General features: G+C 39.7%; 5 protein-coding genes and 1 pseudogene across 6 annotated transcripts; 5 read left to right on the top strand and 1 right to left on the bottom strand.

Moving 5' to 3' along the window:
• Positions 1–351: 351 nt before the first annotated feature.
• Positions 352–4,093, top strand: LOC120014768 (B3 domain-containing transcription factor VRN1-like). Its single transcript, XM_038866823.1, has 4 exons — positions 352–1,553; positions 2,120–2,561; positions 3,228–3,406; positions 3,589–4,093. Exons 1-4 carry the CDS (start codon positions 1,473–1,475, stop codon positions 3,835–3,837), a joined length of 951 nt encoding a protein of 316 aa, XP_038722751.1. The 5' UTR covers positions 352–1,472; the 3' UTR covers positions 3,838–4,093.
• A 136-nt stretch (positions 4,094–4,229) lies between these two features.
• Positions 4,230–6,921, top strand: LOC120014765 (subtilisin-like protease SBT1.9). 2 transcript variants are annotated; one of them, XM_038866819.1, is made up of 2 exons: positions 4,859–5,001; positions 5,078–6,921. In XM_038866819.1, the coding sequence occupies exons 1-2, from the start codon at positions 4,994–4,996 to the stop codon at positions 6,801–6,803; spliced, it is 1,734 nt and encodes a 577-aa protein (XP_038722747.1). In that variant the 5' UTR covers positions 4,859–4,993; the 3' UTR covers positions 6,804–6,921. The 2 variants fall into 2 exon arrangements, with proteins under 2 accessions (XP_038722746.1, XP_038722747.1); XM_038866818.1 differs by having other exon boundaries at positions 4,230–6,921.
• Positions 6,922–7,391: 470 nt separating this feature from the next.
• Positions 7,392–8,857, top strand: LOC120015122 (annotated as a pseudogene).
• LOC120014766 (subtilisin-like protease SBT1.9) lies at positions 8,809–11,340 on the top strand. The gene has a single exon (XM_038866821.1). It carries the CDS (start codon positions 8,946–8,948, stop codon positions 11,235–11,237), a length of 2,292 nt encoding a protein of 763 aa, XP_038722749.1. The 5' UTR covers positions 8,809–8,945; the 3' UTR covers positions 11,238–11,340.
• Positions 11,341–11,467: 127 nt separating this feature from the next.
• Positions 11,468–13,080, top strand: LOC120014767. Its single transcript, XM_038866822.1, has 3 exons — positions 11,468–12,359; positions 12,464–12,649; positions 12,717–13,080. The coding sequence occupies exons 1-3, from the start codon at positions 11,856–11,858 to the stop codon at positions 12,999–13,001; spliced, it is 975 nt and encodes a 324-aa protein (XP_038722750.1). The 5' UTR covers positions 11,468–11,855; the 3' UTR covers positions 13,002–13,080.
• Positions 13,081–14,764: 1,684 nt separating this feature from the next.
• LOC120014447 (mitogen-activated protein kinase kinase kinase 18) lies at positions 14,765–16,133 on the bottom strand. Its single transcript, XM_038866403.1, has one exon. It carries the CDS (start codon positions 15,959–15,961, stop codon positions 14,921–14,923), a length of 1,041 nt encoding a protein of 346 aa, XP_038722331.1. The 5' UTR covers positions 15,962–16,133; the 3' UTR covers positions 14,765–14,920.
• Positions 16,134–21,065: the final 4,932 nt, after the last annotated feature.

The raw sequence follows: 21,065 nt of genomic DNA, 5'->3' as shown, positions 1-21,065 counted from the left end.
GTGTTATTTTGTCTGAATCAACAAATATGTATGGGGTTTTGTGTTTTACTGATGTGGTTATATTGAGTTTTGTGTTTTGCTGATGTGGCTATATTGGGAGATGTGTTTTATATTGAAAGATTGTGTTTTGGTGTAGTTTTATTGGGGACAACATGGAGGGTATGAGAATTTGTTGGCCACCATGTTGGGTGGGAAGAAAAATGTATAGGAATTTGTGTTTTGTTGATGTGGTTATATAGAAAGATGTGTTTTGTTGATGTGGTTGTATTGAGAGACGTGTTTACCTTGATTTTTTATGTAATAGAAGTAGAACCCAATATAAATTTTTGTTGGGTGAAGTTGCTGTTAGTCCCCCTTCTGATTTGGCCACGGCACAGAGTAGAGAGAGAGTACCTGCAATTCCAGATGGCAAGGCCAATCAAAATGGTGTGTGCGGAATGCGGCGGCAGAATTTCTGGCGCCTCTCTTAATGAGGGGTCTGAAAAGCAAGATTTGGGAGTTCATATCTTTTGATTCGGCTATGACAGAGAGAGTACCTGCAATTCAAGATGGCGAGGCCAATCAAAATGGTGTGTGCGAGATGCAACGACCGCATTTCTGGCGTCTCTCTTAATAAGGGGTCTGAAAAATCAAGATTTGGGAGTCATGATATCTTCTGAGGACGATTTTCTGTCTCCAGCCAGTACTTTATCACGTACAAAACATCACAAGATTGGCAAAGTTTTCAATTTCGTGGGAAAGTGCATTGCTGAATTTCCCAGATATGGACATCAAAAGGTTAATTCTGCTTTTATCTTGTGCAATCCCATCTCCAACTGAGACCAAGCGAGGAAAACAGAACCAGAACCTGGCGCTAAGCTTAATGAAAGGAACAGGGAGAAGTGGTCCCGGGACCGGATAGAGGCGAATAAGAATCCAATTCCTTGCCACCAAAGGCACTCACCCCCCTATCTAGTTCCCCCATGTTGGTAAGCCCTGAACTAATGTATTCCAAGTCCGAGCCAAGGTGATCAATTGCTAGCTAAGCCCCACCATATTCTCTTTCTTTGTCTCTCTCCCATTCCCGTGTCCCAGGGCACACCTATCCATGTTTTCACTTATCTCCCTCCGCTCTAGGCTCCCAACATTTGCAGCTGCCGATGATCCCTAAACCGCAGAAGCAGGTGGGCGTGGGCCAAACCCAACCTCGTGAGTGAGCCAGCACTCATAAAGACGTAAGTAGAGACAGTGATCCCTCGTCTCCCAGGTCATCTTCTGCTGTTCCCGTTCCCATCCATCCGAAGGGGAGGTGCATCTTCATATCAATTGGTGGACCCGCAGCAATTGGAGAATCCCAGTGCAACCAATTATATTTAGCTGCGGCAACATTAAATACAACAGAGAGGGGGCTTAGAGTTTGGTCAAGCTACAAAGGACGATTGCCTTTGTTTGACAACTCCTCACTTCTCACATCTAATTTGGAGCTGCTAAAGATGAGTTCTTTCTTCTTTACACCTGAAAGACCCCATTTCTTCAAGGTCATTACTGAAGAAACCCTTGAAACGGGGATGCTTGTAAGTAGTGTTTTCTAAATCTTTTCCCTGCTTTGGTTGTTTTGTCCAGTTTTGCATGTTAATCCACCTATTCCTGCCTCAATGCCTCTTGTTACAGAAAGGGTTGAATTGGTGACTTTTTCATTAATGATTAGAGTGGAGAATAAACTACCCATTATGGCAATTTTAATTTCTTTTGAGGTGTTCTTTTTTTGTTTTGATGTAACGATGAAATATCATGCACTTTGCATGTCTATTCCTTCTCATAGTTGATGCTTTACCTTAAAATGCCAATTTGAAGGTCTGTGATTCTCTCTATTTTATTGGTAATTTGTATGTTGTTATACATTATCTCGTTTCTTAGCAAGCCTAAGCTTTTCTGAATTTAAAGGTTCATTATTTGTTGAACGGATAATGATCCATAGGCATTTTCACTGAACTGATGTGTTTCCATCTCAAGTCTTAAATTAAAACTAGAGTTGGGTTTCCAATACAACTGCATTGCTAGTTTGCGCATATGTATGCCTAATTGTTAAGTATAATTAAATCTCGATGTGCGTAATTTTGTGTGTACCCCGTCTTACTAGGAGATACCAAAAAAGTTTGTGATAAAGTATGGATGCAGCCTGCCGAACTCAGTGCTCCTTAGACTCCCAGATGGTGCAGTTTGGCCTATAGAAGTATATGAAAACAATGATGGTGTCTGGTTAGTTGATGGTTGGAAGGAATTCGCAGATTTTTATTCGCTGGGCTACGGGCACTTACTTGTATTTCAACATAAAGGAAGTAGCGATTTCCAAGTAATTATATTTGATAACAGTGCCATGGAGATAAAGTATCCAAAGTACAGTAATGTCATCAAAGAGGAGCCTGAAAGATCTGTGGATGAAGACTCTGTTGAAATAGTGGATCTGGATGACTTTGATACAAGCCAGAGGTCAAGAGAAAGGACACCATTGAAATCTCCTAATCCTCAATATAGTGAGCCAAAGCTTGGAACTCCACGTTCTTCTTGCAAAAAAATTGGAGGTAAGGAGTCTTTGTCACACATTTTGCCTATGTCATAGATTGTTTGATCTTTTATCATAATAATGATAATAAATCAATCTCTTGCTGCTTGTTTTAGTCTTTCACTTGGAGTTCAAATTGCTTTTGTTTGCATGCTACCTTGATTTGTTCATCTTGGCGTTCAAGCTGTTGGTTGGCTATGCATCTGTCTGCCTTTGTTTAGATGGATTCTCTGCTTGTAGTAGTTTTTCTGCTTTGGCACTTGTTTCTGCCTGCCCTGGTTATACTTCTCTTCATCATGTTCCAAGGGTTTTATATATCTGTTCCACGAGCGCCCTTCTACGTAGCCGGGAGTATTCATTTGGGAACATGTCAAGTATATCTTAATAGTAAAGTTTGATTTATCAACGCCTTTATGCCTGAAGAATCATAATGCCAGAATGTTCTGGATATGCTTTACTATCTTTCTGGATTCTCTATTTGTTTGATTTGTATAGGAAGACTCTCAAGTGCTCGGAATATAACTTAGTATATTCTGGCATGCTGTCCTCCTTCCTTTTATTCAGTGCTTGCTGCCTGTTATTCACGGCTTATCATAAATAAATAAGTAAATAAAGGAACAAAAAAAATGATTATTATTTGAGTAGTGACTTCAAAGCTTTTCTGCATTGTGCGAAAATGAAAAAGATGGTGGAGGCTCATCTACTGGTGGGATGGAAAAGTTTAAAGCTGGGATCGTTAAGAAAAGGCTGGGGTTGACCTCCAAAGAAAAAGCTGAAGCTTTCCTGAGAGCTGATTTTCATTCTGAGAATCCTTATTTCATGGTCGTGATGCAGCCACGTTATGTTTATACCCAATATGAATTGGTAAGATTTCAAATTTCTATTGCAATAAGTTCAAAATAGAATGGCTTTTATCATGCATGTCTCCTTATGTGTCTTGCTAATGGGTAGCTGTTAGAAGACACAAATAGTTTCAGAAATGTTTTATTCCCAAGAGATTCTTTCAATAAATTAGTCTCTCTTTTTTATTTTGAAACAAAATGCAGACTATACCTATAGATTTTGCCAGAAGGCATCTTGGGCCTAGCAATACCATCGACCTTGTTTCTGATGAGAGAACTTGGCCTGCTAGATACCACTGCTACCCAAAATTAGAAAAGCCGAAGGCGACAATCTGTTATGGATGGAGGAGCTTTGTGAAGGACAATAATATCAAAGTCGGTGATCTCTGTGTTTTTGAATTGTTTAAGACCAGTCCAATTTGTTTGGAGGTTTTTATTTTCAGAGGTGATTGACCCACATCATCAAGAATCACTGGCTGCAAAGGTGAGCAGACGTTTGTGGAGGATGTACTCTGTCGATTTGAACTGTGATTGCATCGTATGGTAGCTTTGTCTTCTTTCTGAACTGAGGCTATGGGAGTGGTCGCAATGTTGTTGAGACCAAAAATATCATGGAGACTCTCATGTTGTAGCTCAATGTTATGGTAACTAAATGTCCTCTCTTATTAAATCTTACTATCTAAGTGGTGCTTATCAAAATGTACTTGCACCTATGAGAGTGGCATATGTCTGGCTAGCCTGACGACTGACAAGTTACCAAGCAGAGACTCTAATTGCTAATGCAAGTAGAATTCAGCCTTATATGTTAGTGAGGATAGACGGAAACCGACCGAGGAGACCCATCATTTTGGCTATGGAATAGGTTAGAAACATTTTCCAGCATAAGAAAAACGTGTTGCTCCCTTGACTTCAGTGGCCAGGCCGGCCCACGGATCCTGGCCCATTTTGCACCTCTAAAGCGGAAGGTATTGCTTGGTAGGGGCCACCACAAAGAAAGGCATATGCTTTGAGCTTTGTTTTCCCTTTGTGACAAATTTAAATAAACAACGTGGGCAGAATTATTGATTTTCTGTAGATAAGACCGTCTCCACAGAGCACTATCCAGCATTCCAGGCATGGCTTTGATGGCTAGTCCAGTTCTCAAGCTTCTGTATGCATTTGTATTCACAATCTTCTGCTTCATGGTGCCTACTTGGGCAGAGTCTGAAACATATATCATTCACATGGACGTATCAGCCATGCCCAAAGTCTTCTCTGACCACCATAGCTGGTATTTGTCCACCCTTTCATCCATATCATCAGAGACTCCCACTGCCAGATCTAGACATATCTATACTTACAAAAATTCTATGAATGGCTTCAGTGCAAGTCTCACTCTAAATGAGCTCGAGTCCCTTAAAAAGTCCCCTGGCTTCATCTCATTCACTAGAGATTATCCACTTAAAATGCAGACAACCCACACTTCTCAATTTCTGGGTCTAACCTCTGCTTCTGGTGCATGGCCAGTATCAAAATATGGTCAGGATGTCATCATTGGTGTAGTTGATACTGGGGTTTGGCCAGAGAGTGAGAGCTTCAATGATAAAGGAATGACTGAAGTTCCCTCTAGATGGAAAGGTAAGTGTGAGTCTGGCACACAATTTAATTCCTCTCTCTGCAATAAGAAACTAATTGGTGCTAGATTTTACAACAGGGGTCTAATAGCTCAGGATCCTGATGTACGTATTTCCATGAACTCTTCTCGTGATTCGGATGGACATGGAACCCATACTTCATCCACGGCTGCTGGAAACTACGTTAAAAATGCATCCTATTTTGGTTATGGTAATGGGACGGCTAATGGGGTTGCGCCAAAAGCCCGTATTGCCATGTACAAAGTTATTTGGCCACAGGGGATTTCCTCTACTGACCTTATTGCTGCAATCGATGATGCAATAGAAGATGGAGTGGATATATTATCCTTGTCCTTGATCAAAAGAAGCGACAACCAAGATGATGATGATATTATCAATTTATTGGAGTATGACACAGTTGCTATTGCAACTTTTAAAGCTGTGGAGAAAGGCATATTTGTAGCAGCTGCAGCAGGAAATGGAGGCCCTGTAGAAGCAGTAGCTAATGGTGCTCCATGGTTGGCAACAGTTGGTGCAGGTACAATCGATCGCGATCTTGGAGGGCTATTAACTCTAGGAAACGGTGTTCAATTCAGGTTTCCATCACTGTATCCTTTGAAAACTTCTCTAAATCAGATTCCCCTTGTTTTCATTGATGGGTGTGAAAGTGTGAAGGAATTGGAAAAGGTTAAGAATAAGATTGTTGTGTGCAAGGATAACTTGAGTTTCGGCGCTCAATTTGAAAATGCTGATGCTGCAAGAGTGTATGGAGCTATCTTCATTACTGACATTCTTTCAATAGATTACTACACTCCAAGCAAGTTTCCGGCTTCATTTATCAGTAAAAAGGATGGCGAAGTTGTGATAGGATACATAAAGAAGAGCAGTGATCCAAGGGCAACTCTGGAGTTTCAAAAGACATTTATAGGTACAAAGCCTGCACCAAAGGCTGAGAGTTATAGCCAAAGAGGGCCATATCCAAGCTGTCCCAGTGTCCTAAAACCAGACCTCATAGCTCCGGGGACACTAATAATAGCGTCGTGGTTGCCAAACAGTTCCGTGACCACCGTTCAATCAGGTGATTTATATAGCAACTTTAATCTTGATACAGGTACATCAATGGCAACACCTCATGTGGCAGGGGTGGCTGCACTAGTGAAGGGAGTGCACCCTGACTGGAGCCCTGCAGCCATTCGGTCTGCCCTAATGACGACTGCTAATCCGTTGGACAACACCCTCAGCCCCATTAAAGATCCCGCAACGTGGGATTTACCAGCTACTCCGCTTGACATTGGAGCCGGTCACATTGATCCTAATAAGGCAATTGAACCTGGCCTTGTTTATGATGCAACAGCACAAGACTACATAAAGCTTCTTTGTGCAATGAACTACACAAAACAACAGATCCGAGTCATTACGGGGTCGAATCACAAATGTGTAAATCAGTCGTTTGATCTTAATTATCCAACTTTCATAGCATATTTCAATACTAATGATTCCAACTCAGATGCCAAAGTTACTCAGGTATTTCACAGGACTGTGACCAATGTCGGGGAAGCGAGCTCGACTTATACGGCAAAGCTGAGTAGCATGGATGGAATAAAGGCTATGGTGGAGCCAGAGAAATTAGTGTTCAAAAAGAAGCATGAGAAGCTAAGTTACAAGCTTACTTTGGAAGGTCCAAAATTACTGAAACAAGACGTACTTCATGGCTCGTTGATTTGGGTTGCTGATAGTGGTAAGTATACTGTAAGAAGTCCCATAGTGGCCACAAGCATTGTCCCAGAGACCTCTTTGAGATCATAACTCCAGGTGCTTGGGTGTTTGCCACCATTGTACTACTACAATATGTAAATAAAGGTGGCTATCGCCATTATCATCATGATCCTACAATGAAATAAAGAGCATAAATAAGCTTATTTCCTTTGTTGTTTTTCCCCTTTAATTCGTTTTCAGTCACTGCAGTGGGAACCAGCATTCCTGATCTTTTATTGGAGGGCTAATGATAATTTACAGCACTCAAAGATAAGGATTGTTACATTTTTAACACTTAAATTTTTTTTTTTTTTACAATGTCATCACTCATTGTTTCAAAATGATCCGGTCAAGAGTCCTACTAACATGATATTAAGTCAACAAATTATGGTCAATAAATACTTACTTGACAATATAAACTATATTTTATAAGTGATGTGGTAAGGTCATCATCTAATGACATCTACGCCATAAGCCCCAAGCGAACTCACTTAAAGAAACGCGGAGGTAGCTGAAGGCTTCAGCGGCTATTGGCTTGCCGACGACAAACTCAGTGTAACAGAAGGTTGAGAGAAGACTCCGGCTTTGACCCTATCTCTGATTCCACACTCCGTCTGTTTGAGATAAACAAAGAAAAAGATGAGGTAAAAGAAAATGTCAGTTTGTCAGAGCTTATTTGCTGCCAAATAAGTTAGCTTATAAACTGTGAAAAATAAGCTAATTTATAAGCTATTAGATGTTTGACAAAATTTATAGCATAAGTTAGCTTATAAGTTCTAAAAAAGTCTATTTAAATTTAATTTAAAAGATAAAATAATTTTTTTTTAAAATTATATATGATATTATCTTAATAAAAAAGAAAATGAAAAAAAACAAATATAAGCTCTAGAATAAGCTTCAATTTGAAGCTTATTTTTTTTGGAGCTTATTAAAGTTTATAAATTAGTTTATGTGGGTTGTTTGACAAAATTTATTTTGAAACTCATAAGCTAGCATATAAGTTTCAAAATAAGCTCTACTAAACAAGTTAAAAGTACAAATTTTTAATGACACGGCACTTTTTTCTTAATTCTATTTTTGAGAAAACTTAGCTGGAATTTTCAAGCGATATCTCAAAGTCCAAAGTGCCAAATGCTGAGCATTTGTTGACTAAGTGACACATAAGCACAACTATCCAACGTCCCCAGCCGGGTCTCCTATGTCCAGAGCCCATCCAAAGACTCTCACGATGGTGAAAAAACCACTAACTCCTTCCACTCCACGCCGGTCATTAGTCCAATGGGGTCTCCTCCGCACTCTCACTCCAATTCCTCATTAGGACCTCACACTTGCCTCGTGAGTCTTCCTCCACCAGATTCTCTTGCTCTCTCAAACCCACCCGCAAGAACAGCAGGTCTGACAGAAAAAGACCACACCAAGGGATCGAATAAAGGGTTCGATTTGATTGAAGAAGAGGGAGATCTTGATGGATACATTGCTTCAAATGGCCTCTCTCGTCGCTGCTATTTTCTTGCTTTTGTTGTGGGATTCTTTGTTCTCTTCTCTCTGTTTGTGTAATGAAATGGGGATTGTGTTGCAGAGCATCGTCTTCGATCAATTTGTGATTCAAGCTGGTGCGGATGCCTCCGGAGTAGCCACCGACATGGTTTCCATGAATTGCAAAGTCAAGATCACATTTCGCAAGACTGCAACATATTTTGGAGTCCATGTGACATAAACAACTCTGGATCTGTCATTCTCTCAACTTATTTTGGGCACTGGAACCTTACCTACACCTTCACCATCTCAACATTAACTCCATTAATTTGCATCATAACACATGGGTTTTACAGATTAGGAAGTTTTATCAATCGAGAAAGAGCCAGAGATCGATTACTTTGACTGTGAACACCCGTAACTTTGCTATGGACAGCTTCCAGCATTGCTCACTTTACTGCAGTAGTTTGGACTTTGGACATAAAAGGAAGTGGAGGTGTCAATTGGACCGGGCCAGCCCACGGATCGCGGCCCATTTTACAACTCTTAAGAGCCAAGAGGCATGTATTTTCATGGTAGGGACCACCACAAGAAAAAACATATGCTTTGACTTTGTGGTCCTTTTGTGATAAACTTAAATAAACAATGTGGAGGCAGAATTATTGAATCCCCTATTATTAAGACTGTCTCCACAGAGCACTATCCAGCATTCCAGGCATGGGTAGTTCAGTTCTCAAGCTTATGTATGCATTCGTATTCACAATCTTCAGCTTCATGGAGCCTACTTGGGCAGAGTCTGAAACATATATCATTCACATGGACTTATCAGCCATGCCCAAAGTCTTCTCCGACCACCACAGCTGGTATTTATCCACCCTTTCATCCATTTCATCAGACACTCCCACTGCCAGATCTAGACATATCTATACTTACAAGAATTCCATGAATGGCTTTAGTGCAAGTCTCACTCCAAATGAGCTCGAGTCCCTCAGAAAGTCCCCTGGCTTCATTTCATTCACTAGAGATTATCCACTTAAAATGCAGACAACCCACACTTCTCAATTTCTGAGTCTAACCTCTGCTTCTGGTGCATGGCCAGCATCAAAATATGGTCAGGATGTCATCATTGGTGTAGTTGATACTGGGGTTTGGCCAGAGAGTGAGAGCTTCAATGATGATGGAATGACTGAAGTTCCCTCTAGATGGAAAGGTAAGTGTGAGTCCGGCACACAATTTAATTCTTCTCTCTGCAATAAGAAACTAATTGGTGCTAGATTTTACAACAAGGGTCTAGTAGCTCAAACTCCTGATGCAGATGTTTCCATGAACTCTTCTCGTGATTCGAATGGACATGGAACCCATACTGCATCCACGGCTGCTGGAAACTATGTTAAAAATGCATCCTATTTTGGTTATGCCAATGGGACGGCTAACGGGGTTGCGCCACAAGCCCGTATTGCCATCTACAAAGTTATTTGGCCTCTGGGGATTTACTCTAGTGATCTTATTGCTGCAATTGATGATGCAATAGAAGATGGAGTGGATATATTATCCTTGTCCTTGATCAAAAGAGGCGACGACGAAGATGATGATGATATTATCAATTTGGATTATGACACAGTTGCTATTGCAACTTTTAAAGCTGTGGAGAAAGGCATATTTGTAGCAGCTGCGGCAGGAAATGGAGGCCCTGTAGAAGCAGTAGCTAATGGTGCTCCATGGTTGGCAACAGTTGGTGCAGGTACAATCGATCGCGATCTTGGAGGGCTATTAACTCTAGGAAACGGTGTTCAATTCAGGTTTCCATCACTGTATCCTTTGAAAAGTTCTCTAAATCGGATTCCCCTTGTTTTCATTGATGGGTGTGAAAGTGTGAAGGAATTGAAAAAAGTTAAGAATAAGATTGTTGTGTGCAAGGATAACCTGAGTTTCAGCAGTCAGTTTGAAAATGCTGATGCTGCAGGAGTGTCTGGAGCAATCTTCATTACTGACATTCTTGAATTAGATTACTACACTAGAAGCAAGTTTCCGGCTTCGTTTATCAGTACAAAGGATGGCCAAGTTGTGATAGAATACATAAAGAAGAGCAGTGATCCAAGGGCAACTCTGGAGTTTCAAAAGACAGTTATAGGTACAAAGCCTGCACCAAAGGTTGAGAGCTATAGCCAAAGAGGGCCATCTCCAAGCTGTCCCAGTGTCCTAAAACCAGACCTCATAGCTCCGGGGACACTAATAATAGCGTCGTGGTCGCTAAACAGTTCGGTGACCACAGTTCGATCAGGTGATTTGTATAGCAACTTTTATCTTGATACAGGTACATCAATGGCAACACCTCATGTGGCAGGGGTGGCTGCACTAGTGAAGGGAGTGCACCCTGACTGGAGCCCTGCAGCCATTCGGTCTGCCCTAATGACGACTGCTAATCCGTTGGACAACACCCTCAGCCCCATTAAAGATCCTGCAACGTGGGATTTACCGGCTACTCCGCTTGACATTGGAGCCGGTCACATTGATCCTAATAAGGCAATTGAACCTGGCCTTGTTTATGATGCAACAGCACAAGACTACATACAACTTCTTTGTGCAATGAACTACACAGCACAACAGATCCGAGTCATTACGGGGTCGAATCACAAATGTGTAAATCAGTCGTTTGATCTTAATTATCCAACTTTCATAGCATATTTCAATACTAATGATTCCAATTCAGATGCCAAAGTTACTCAGGTATTTCACAGGACTGTGACCAATGTGGGGGAGGTGAGCTCGACTTATATCGCAAACCTGAGTAGTATGGATGGAGTAAAGGCTATGGTAGAGCCAGAGAAATTAGTGTTCAAAAAGAAGTATCAGAAGATAAGTTACAAGCTTACTTTGGAAGGTCCAAAATTACTGAAACAAAACGTAGTTCATGGCTCTTTGATTTGGGTTGCTGATAGTGGTAAGTATACTGTAAGAAGTCCCATAGTGGCCACAAGCATTGTCCCAGAGACCTCCTTGAGGTCATAGCTCCAGGGGCTTGGGTGTTTCCCGTCATTGTGTTACAAGACGTAAATAAATGTGGCTATAGCCATCCTATAATGAAATAAAGAGCATAAATAAGCTTCTTTCCTTTGTTCTTTTTCCCATTTAATTCGTTTTCAGTCACTGCAGTGGGAACCAGCGTTCCTGACTAGAAAAAATCTCATCTTTTATTGAATTTGAAAGGCAGAGTCTTGTCACATTTCAAACCCACAAAATAAGGTAAGACATTTGAACACAGAAGCATGAAGCCCGGGCCAATAACAAGGTAAGACTGTTGACAAAAAGAGCCATGCCATTGCTGTCAATTCAATTTTCTCTCATTGAGATGCCTAATTCTTCCAGGATTAATGGTACTGAGAGTTGACAATATGGGGAATACAAGAAAGACTCGACAACCCTCACTACTCGCTGCCAAATCCACCTTCCCATATTAATTTACTTCACAAGCAATGCTTGGAAAACAATAAACAAATCCCACCACCATACCTTGTTGTACGGTCTTGAGATCCAACACTGTTTGACGTTCAAGATTCAACAATCACACACACTGAGACTATCTTCTTCGCATCTGGTTTTTCTCCAGCGATCTCAATTTGTTCAACAATGTCATCATCAGCACAACTATCCAAGACGCACTCAGAAGTAAGCAGCCTAACCCCATCATCCCCAACCAGGTCTCCTTCTTCTCGCCGCCCTGTTTACTATGTCCAGAGCCCATCCAGAGACTCTCACGATGGTGAAAAGACCACTAACTCCTTCCACTCCACGCCGGTCATTAGTCCAATGGGGTCTCCTCCGCACTCTCACTCCAATTCCTCATTGGGCCCTCACTCTCGCGAGTCTTCCTCCACCAGATTCTCTGGCTCTCTCAAACCCACCCGCAAGAACAGTCGGTCTGACCTAAAAGGACAAACCAAAGGATGGAATAAAGGGTTCGATTCGATTGAAGAAGAGGGCCTTCTTGATGGAGATATTGCTTCAAATGGCCTCTCCCGTCGCTGCTATTATTTTCTTGCTTTTGTTGTGGGATTCTTTGTTCTCTTCTCTATGTTTTCACTGATTCTTTGGGGTGCCAGTCGCCCTCAAAAACCCAAAATCACAATGAAGGTAACCAACTAAACAAAGAAATGTACTTGAATTGATAAATTGATTGTGATTCTGATAGTGGAAGAAGAAGGAAGTTGGGTAATGAAATGGGTATTGTGTTGCAGAGCATCGTCTTCGATCAATTCGTGATTCAAGCGGGTGCGGATGCCTCCGGAGTAGCCACCGACATGGTTTCCATGAATTGCACAGTCAAGCTCACATTTCGCAACACTGCAACATTTTTTGGAGTCCATGTGACGCAAACACCTCTGGATCTGTCATTCTCTCAACTTACTTTGGGCACTGGAACCGTACGTAAATCTTCACCATCTCAATATTAACTTCATTAATCTGCATCATAACACATGGGTTTTGCAGATTAGGAAGTTTTATCAATCGAGAAAGAGCCAGAGATCGATTACTGTGACTGTGCAGGGAAGTGGGGTTCCACTGTACGGCGGAGGTGCTATTTTGAGCAGCTTGAATGGGGTTCCGGTTCAGCCGGTGCCGTTGACCCTGAATTTCATGGTTCGGTCAAGGGCTTATGTTTTGGGTAAATTGGTTAAGCCCAAGTTCTATAAGAGGGTCCAATGCTCGGTGTTTATGGATCCTAAAAAGATGAATGTGGCTCTGTCCCTCAAGAATAATTGCACTTATGTGTAACTATTTTGATTTTTGAGGAAATAAGTACTTATATTGTTGGCTTAGAAAATAAAATAATAATCTTCTTGAATTAAGAAAATACTATGTTGTTGGTCATAATTTTTTTTTTCTACGTGAGACATGTATATTTTTTTTTGGCTAAATCATTATTGATGTCGTTGAAGTATCCTCGTTTTCTCATTTATATCCTTCAAGTTCAAAATTTTTTGATTAATGTTTCAAAATCGCATCCAATTATGTCCCGAGCCCGATTTTTCCCGTGTAGTTGATATGGCATATTTTTCCATAGGTGCACCACGTCTCATTACATGTAGCATTTTTCTAACAATAAAAAAATAAATGTGAAATGTTGAAAAAAGAAAACAAAAAATAGGGATTGGTTGTCCTTGAAAAATTGATCTTGCCCTACACAGAAGCAAAACCGCCCAACGTCGAAGTGTGTGTGCCACAGTGTCACTCTGGTAGCGAACTAGGCAAATTTCGACACTCAATCATCATAAACTGGAAATCCAGACAAAATTAGATGACTTTTTATAACATTAAAGATAAAATCAATAAATTTTAAACTTCAATGATATAAATGAGAAAATCACGATTATTCAAGAGCATTAAGAATGAATTAGCCTTTTTTTTTTTCCTTCAAGGCTTAAAGCAACAGTTGACTTGCTGGAAATGACATATGCCCATCAAAAAAAAAAGGACATATGCAAAGCCCATGCAATTCTGCATGAGAGAGAAAATGTTGATACAATCATAGGGCCAATAAAGTCCAAGTATGTAGAGCTAATTAAGCCCAGGGTTTTCTAGGCCCAGTTCGAACTGAGCTAATTGAGCCCATTCGCACTTCACAAAGAGGAAGGTAAGAAGGTGTTTCCCTTTTATAGTTGTGGAGAAGAAAATCAAAAGAATATGGAACACTTGGTAGAAGAGTAACAAGACTGCAAGGTTCGAAGTCCAGTCAAAGTTGTCCGGTAACAAACCCAACGACCATTCATCAATCTCTTTGATTATTAACATGTAAGAAGGTTAATGGACAGACCAACTCGACCAAGCGGTCCAAGCCAAAAGAAACGTTATTTCCAAGTAAACCTGTGTAGATTGATTGAACCTGCGACGCAAGCAAAAATCAACTTAAACACATACAATCATTTGAACACATGTTTTATTAGTAGGAATCTCATGTTTGATGTTTACCCACGCCTACATTTTAATTGTCAGCAATAATACCGTTATTGATTCACAATTATATGTTAATGAATAATGACCAAATGCATACATCACTTTGAACAAGAGGACTTTGAGAAAGAAAAAAAAATTGATTACCGGTAACAACTTAGAAGGCTTGTCCTTTTTGAACGGTCAAAATTAAAGTAGTATTAGGATGTTAGTTGGGTCGAAATTCAACGCAAACCACTTGAAATGGTTGCACCAACCTAAAATCAAACTCTCGATTAATTATTTACATCGTAAGTGCAGATAGATAGCTAGTTAGGCTATCGACAAATGGTTGACTTGATACCTATCAGTCACCTTTCTTTTCTTTCTTGAAATGGTCCTCTCTGTTCAAGTGTAGGAATCCCTTCATGGTAGCCATCGGTTGGAGAAAATCAAGTAGTGTTTTGTTTGCCAAGGTGAAAAGAAAAGGTTTACTGATTTGAAGAAAAAAAAGGTATGTTCCCCTAATGAAGTTGTAACTTGTAAAGCTGTTGATAAGAACAAAATTAAAGATTAACTGCTCATCTTAGCAGTCATAACAGAACACATTTGCAAGAACAGTCCCAATCTCATAAAATTAACCATGAAAATAGCAAAAATCGCAATTGATTTCGAATGTAAGTTGAATGATTCAATATACAAAATTGTTATGTACAACGTATCGTAATCTACAATCAAATTCTTGTACCAAAAGAATACTCTGTTCACCTAACATTGACCCAACTTCCAGGGAATGACCAATCTGAACTAATTGTGTAGCGACTGGCCAATTCTCGGACTCGTTCCGCCGGATTCGGTAAATAATCAAAACACAAATTGATTTCCGGTGAAGATACGAGGGAATCAGAGACTGAAACCCAATCTGGGAAATCGAAAGGACATCTCGGCGATAACTGTAATTGTATGCTGTCCTCCGTCGTATAGTCGTTAACGACGATAAAGTCTTCACTGGCTGCAACGAAAGGATGATTCAGAAGCATCTCCGCCGTCCATCTCTCTCTGTGATCCTTAACGAAGCACTTGCCAAGGAAATCTTTCCCTTCTTCGGACAATTCGTCTGGAATTACTGGCAATTCGTCCCCAGTTCCGATTCGAATCAACAGCTTGAAAACATTGGCTTCGGGCCCACAATTCCAAGCGTTTTTTCCGGTCACCATCTCCACCACCGCACACCCAAGAGCCCACACATCGGCCGGAGACTCGTACTCGTTTTCATTAACTGATTCTGGTGACAAGTACAGAGGAGTACCTCTTATTTGTCCCCTGCTCTGTTTCTCCCCTGACTTCTTCGCCAATCCAAAATCAGCAATTTTGACTGCCCCATTGTCGAACAACAACAAATTCTGAAGCTTTATGTCGCAGTGAGCAAACCCGCTTGAATGAATGTGTTGAAGCCCTTGAAGAATCGATCTTGTGTAGTGCCTGACATCGGATTCCGGCAAACACCCACCGGCTTTCTTCAATTGATTAGCCAGACTGCCTCTGTTCGCATACTCCAGAAACAAATTGTACAATCGCTCACCGTTTTCAGTACTGTAATCATCGCCGTAACACCGGATTATTTGTGGGCAATTCCGTAGCACACCCAGAACTTCTTTCTCGTTCTTGAGCGAATCCGAGTCGACGACATCACAAGACTTCACCGCCATCACTGAAGGATACTGATAGGAACTGGAACTACTCTTTGCCAAATGGACCGTCGCGAAGCTGCCATGACCGATTGCTTCTCCTCGAACCCACTCCATTGGAGCAAACTCAAAATTGAATTGAATTTCGATGAATCTCTTAAGGGTTTGTGGGTATGGTAGAAGAGAGACTTAAATAGGGATTCTGAACTTCTTCTCCACTTGGGTGTTAGAATTCCGATTCACTGAGAAGGTAAGAGAAAACACGCGGTTTGTTTCACAATCGCAACCGTTGGCGCAAGATGGCTAATATATAAGGGGACAAGAGGTTTGGTTAAATCAGTGAAATTAACAAATAATTTGATATTGTGTAATTAATGCACGTGATAGGCAAGGATACGGTGGCCAAGACCAGTTCCCAACCCACCCTGTTACGAAAACGTGGTAGATATGCTCGATTCCTTGAGACTTTTACTGAGGCCCACGCGGACTCGGACTGTGCAATCACTACACCACTACTTGTAAGGAGAAGTGAAATGACCAAACTGCCACTCATATGATAATATTAATATCTTCCCCAACCATACATGGATTACAACACCTTAAAGACTTAGACTTGGGTTTTTTAAGTCATTACACACTCAATAGGCAACTTCGTGGTCTCAACGCAGTTCTCCTTAGCAAGGATGCTATAATTAGAACCTTCACTTATCAGCACAATATGCAGGTACATCCCCCCCATATTTGATATTTTCTTCCAATTTATTAATTGTTTTGAAGGGTCAGGATGAAATAATACATTATAATTTGTGTTTTTACTCCCCTAAGTTGGTCAAGTTTGGCATGATACTAGGTACGCACGAGGAAAGTGTTAAGCCACGACCCCCATATGCATGCATATTAATCACAAATGGGCATTAATTTTTTTTCCTTCTTAATTTGTCTTCTTCTTGACAATATTTGACTAGGTGCCTTGTTTAATTATTACTAGTTCAACAATTTATGAACTGTTACGTTACGTAACATAAATAATATGACCGACACTTAAAGAAAAACGTGATTGGTGTGAAACAATTTTATTTTTTTTAAATACCCAACCGCCTGATTTTCTATCTATGAAGTTAGAAGGTAATATAATTCAAGTCATCTCTTGAAGCAAAAGATATGTAATTCAACGACCCTTATACCCAACTAACTGTCTAATATTATCGTTTATATATATATACAAAAAATGGTTTAAATTGTAACTTAATATATAAGTAGCGGTAGCCGTGTTTGGACGCAAGATTCGTGGATGGCGTGTGTCACGTGTCATGATCACGTATATTGTATAATAATATTTTATATATTCGATTGCAATCATGTCAAGAGGGACAGGGGAATATCGATCCCGAAGTTGGACCATCTCATTTCTCGATCATAGAGTGAGAATTGTAATATTATTATAACCTGGTTTTATATATGCAAACATGGTGGAGTGGGACCAGCCTGCAAGGCAATATGAGGCAATGGTCGAATATGAGGAATAGATCAGATCGATCGAGGGCATTAATACTTCACAACTCATGCATGTTATTCCATGTGTGAGAATCATGGAAGGGTCGGGGGGTCCATGTTTAGTTGTTATAAACCACAATATTGTTTCACCTTCATAGTAAGCTGTGAGACTTTTAACATATAATGAATCGAATTTGAATCTCTCTAGTCTCTACTAGAAGAATATATTGATGGACTGAATTGCAAGAATATTGTTAGTGGCAACAGCCAGTAAGCCATCGAGAGAGAGTGTGAGACGATTGATCGATCCTGCCAACCTCAGCCATCACATTTTCTCACGTTGTTTGTCTCCGCTATCTCAGCCTAACCATAGAAGTTGGAAGTGGGACCCCCATGAACTCCTTCATTCACACTTCACCATCTTTTGGGACTGAAGAAAGAAAGGCAGACCCAACTTTTAAATGTCAAAGTCTATTATTATTATATATTTATATTGGGTCTATTATTACGTTAGCATATGCCCTCAAAAATTATACTCTACTCTCCTAACGAATTTATTTCAAAAAAATACAATAACATAATATAAAATTATCAAGCATAAACTAGTGTCAGCTTTAAAAATTGCACCAAACACCATAAAACTCATCTGACAGTTTATAAATTAATTTATTTTTCCTAAATATAAATTATAGGGGTGGTAAGAACCGTTAAATCATATTGTAAAAATGGTTCTTTAGTTTTCAACTATAACTTTTTTTTTTACATTTTTATTCTTACTTTTTTAAAATAAAATAAAAAAACATTAATGAATCTTATCACCAATTCAGGCACCCGCATCCATCCACCATTACCACTCCCGTCTCCCAACACTAGTTCCAATTTGAACACAAAGCCTTGTGGGGCCCAACTTGTAATTTTCAAAGATAGTATGTATATCTTAAAAAGGCTATGGTGTGACGTAATGCAATACGTTAGCTAGAGACTTGATATTGAGGAATATTATTTGAGGCCTTGACAATATTCCTCTCTTCATTTACAATCCCTTTATATTGAAAAGAAAGGTGTGTTAGGTTACACATCGGCCGTAGCATGCATCGAATCAGGTCATTAGTTAGCTGAGGATTAATAATTGTTGGTGAATATGGAATTGCAATCCCTTCACTCTAGTCTCCCGCGGTGGCTCACGAATTAATCACGATTTAATAAAGACAAAAACATATTATGTTGTACTTAAATAAATTGTATTTAAAATGATGCTCGTCAAATTGAGTGTGATGTTGACATTTATAAGAAGTTTTGGGCAGACTAAATAGTAAATACCATACCTGATGTAGATCGTTGGAGTCCGGTAATGTTCGATGTAATATGGTGTCGTCTGAAAATGTCTAATGATGATCATTTTTAATGTTTGTGTTCTTATATATTTTTTATTATTTTTCGTTTAGTTCTTTTAGTTATGCTCTATTTTTATGATTACTCGAATGTTTATGGGTCTCAATTACTTAGTTTATTGGGTGAATCAATATAATCAAATCTATGTAAAAAAAAGTAAATACTACAAGTTGCACAAAAAATCTGGATCGCCGTCAAACATTGATCTTTCGATAACCCGAATCGAAGGAGAAATAACGGAATTTTTTTCGGCTGGATAAAAAGCAGCCCACGTGACCGCCTAATCAGTAATCAACAGATACAAAGAACCTTTGGTGCGATGTCGACCCCACACGCAAGCACGCAGTCTCGCACCGAGTTGGGTATAACTTCTAAGCTAGCGTAACAACCAATTTTTCAACTGTCACATTCAAACATGTACACGTAATACGGCCTCGTTTTGGAAGATCCTGGAGACCAAGTTGGGCCTCATGAGCTTCCAAGATCCACGTAAAGTGACCCACCAACTGAGCCAGCCATGTTTGATTTTGAGTCTTTGACCCTCCTCATGTTACTTGCTCCCAAAGTCAACGTCAAAGGAAGGCCAACATATGTTGGCTGCACTGCTCATTCGTGGTAATTTTATTATATTGTTTTGATTGTTAGGATTATTTCAGTTTACACGGTCTATATTGCTACAATGGGACCCAACTTGTGTAGATACTAAAATCCGCAATCAACTTGTAATCGTCGGATAAGACCTATGACAATCTTGCAAGATCAAAGGTAGAGTCGACCGTAAAGCTAGGTTACCAGTGTGGTGTCAGCCGAAGAAGTTATGACGATCAAGTTAGTAAATGGTGATTAATATTTTAATGAGAGAAGTGAATGACTTTTTAGAGAGATAGTTATTAGGTAGTTTAGAGAGTAAATGAGGAGGAGTTATCCTCTATTTATAGTGTTCAAAATCACGTGGTCAACACGTGTTGATCGTACGGACAAGATTCTTCGTTGGGTCATGGTTGGGCTTGCGGCCCAATCTGGGACTCATTTGGCATTATAAGCCTTGGGCGTCAGGTGACTGATCTTGCACCCATTCTAACCGTGGGCCTTGGGCTCCCGATTGGACTTGGGCCCGGTGCACCTCCGAACAGATATTTGGGTTGATTTAATCAGGGACCTTGTTGGGCCCTTCAACTTACATTTAAGTATTACGGACCAACGGTTTTTGACCCATACAACTTGTCATTATCAAAAAATTATTTGAGATTTTTTTGGATTGGGTATCAAAAATTGTTGCACCCCTTAAGAGTCGAGAGAGGTTGAACAAAAAAAAAAGATCATGTGACTCAAGGTTTTGTATAATGGACAGTTGAATAGATTTCACATTACCAAAGAAATAGGGATTTAAAAACTTCTACCTACCAAATTGTAGGCCCCATCCCTTTTAACGTGGGTGAAGAACAAGGAAATGAATCGGGTCTCCATCTCCACAAAAATAGCAAAACACCAACTTCACATTGAGCACGTTTTATGAGAGCAAAATTAGTAGTATTAACATTTAGAGAATTTCCAAGAAGCAAGGGTCAGCTACTCAGCTTGTGCATCCAACTTGGTCTCATATGGGAAACTGGGACACCGCGGAAATTCAACGTTGTCCATTCTAGATCAGAACAAACGTAGGTGCATAAATTTGAATAGGTTTAATAGAATTTGTGGTCACTCAAAGATTGTCAGCCTTGTAATTTGGTCATTGAAAGTTAAATTATGCCAACTTAAATACTTAATTACCAAAAGTTCATTTTTTGTCAATTTGATCATCCAGGCAGAATTTGTTAATTTCGGTTAGTCAACCTATTGATGTGGTAGGTTAACCGTTAAACCAAGTAATCCGTGCCAAAAAAAAATTTAAGATGGAAATAACTAATTTTTTTAATAAAAATTTCATGGGTGGACAAAAAGATTACAATTACCCAAAAAATTAACAAAACTATATCACTAAAACAATTTAATTACCCAACAAATATTTTTAAAAAAAATCATAAACAATAGAAACCCTAAATCAGAAAAACTTGAAATTGGCTATTCCAATTGCTAATCAAACCCTAAAAACCCTACAACTATTTAACAACTTATAAGTTATCAATTTATTTTTTGTCAAACATAAATTCTTCTACCAAACAAGCGGAATGCATATATCCAATTTGAACACAAAGCATCGTGGGACCCAACAGGTAATTTTCAAAGATAATATATATCTTAAAAGCTTATGATATGACGTAATGAATAACGTTAGCTAGATTTACTGCATGACAGACTTGATGAGGATTAATATTATTTGAGCCCTTGACAGTAT

The sequence above is a fragment of the Tripterygium wilfordii genome, chromosome 14 (assembly GCF_013401445.1).
Source record: "Tripterygium wilfordii isolate XIE 37 chromosome 14, ASM1340144v1, whole genome shotgun sequence".
Taxonomy (NCBI): domain Eukaryota; kingdom Viridiplantae; phylum Streptophyta; class Magnoliopsida; order Celastrales; family Celastraceae; genus Tripterygium; species Tripterygium wilfordii.
The sequence above is the reverse complement of the archived record's forward strand: the minus strand, read 5'-3'. Positions and strand labels throughout refer to the sequence as shown.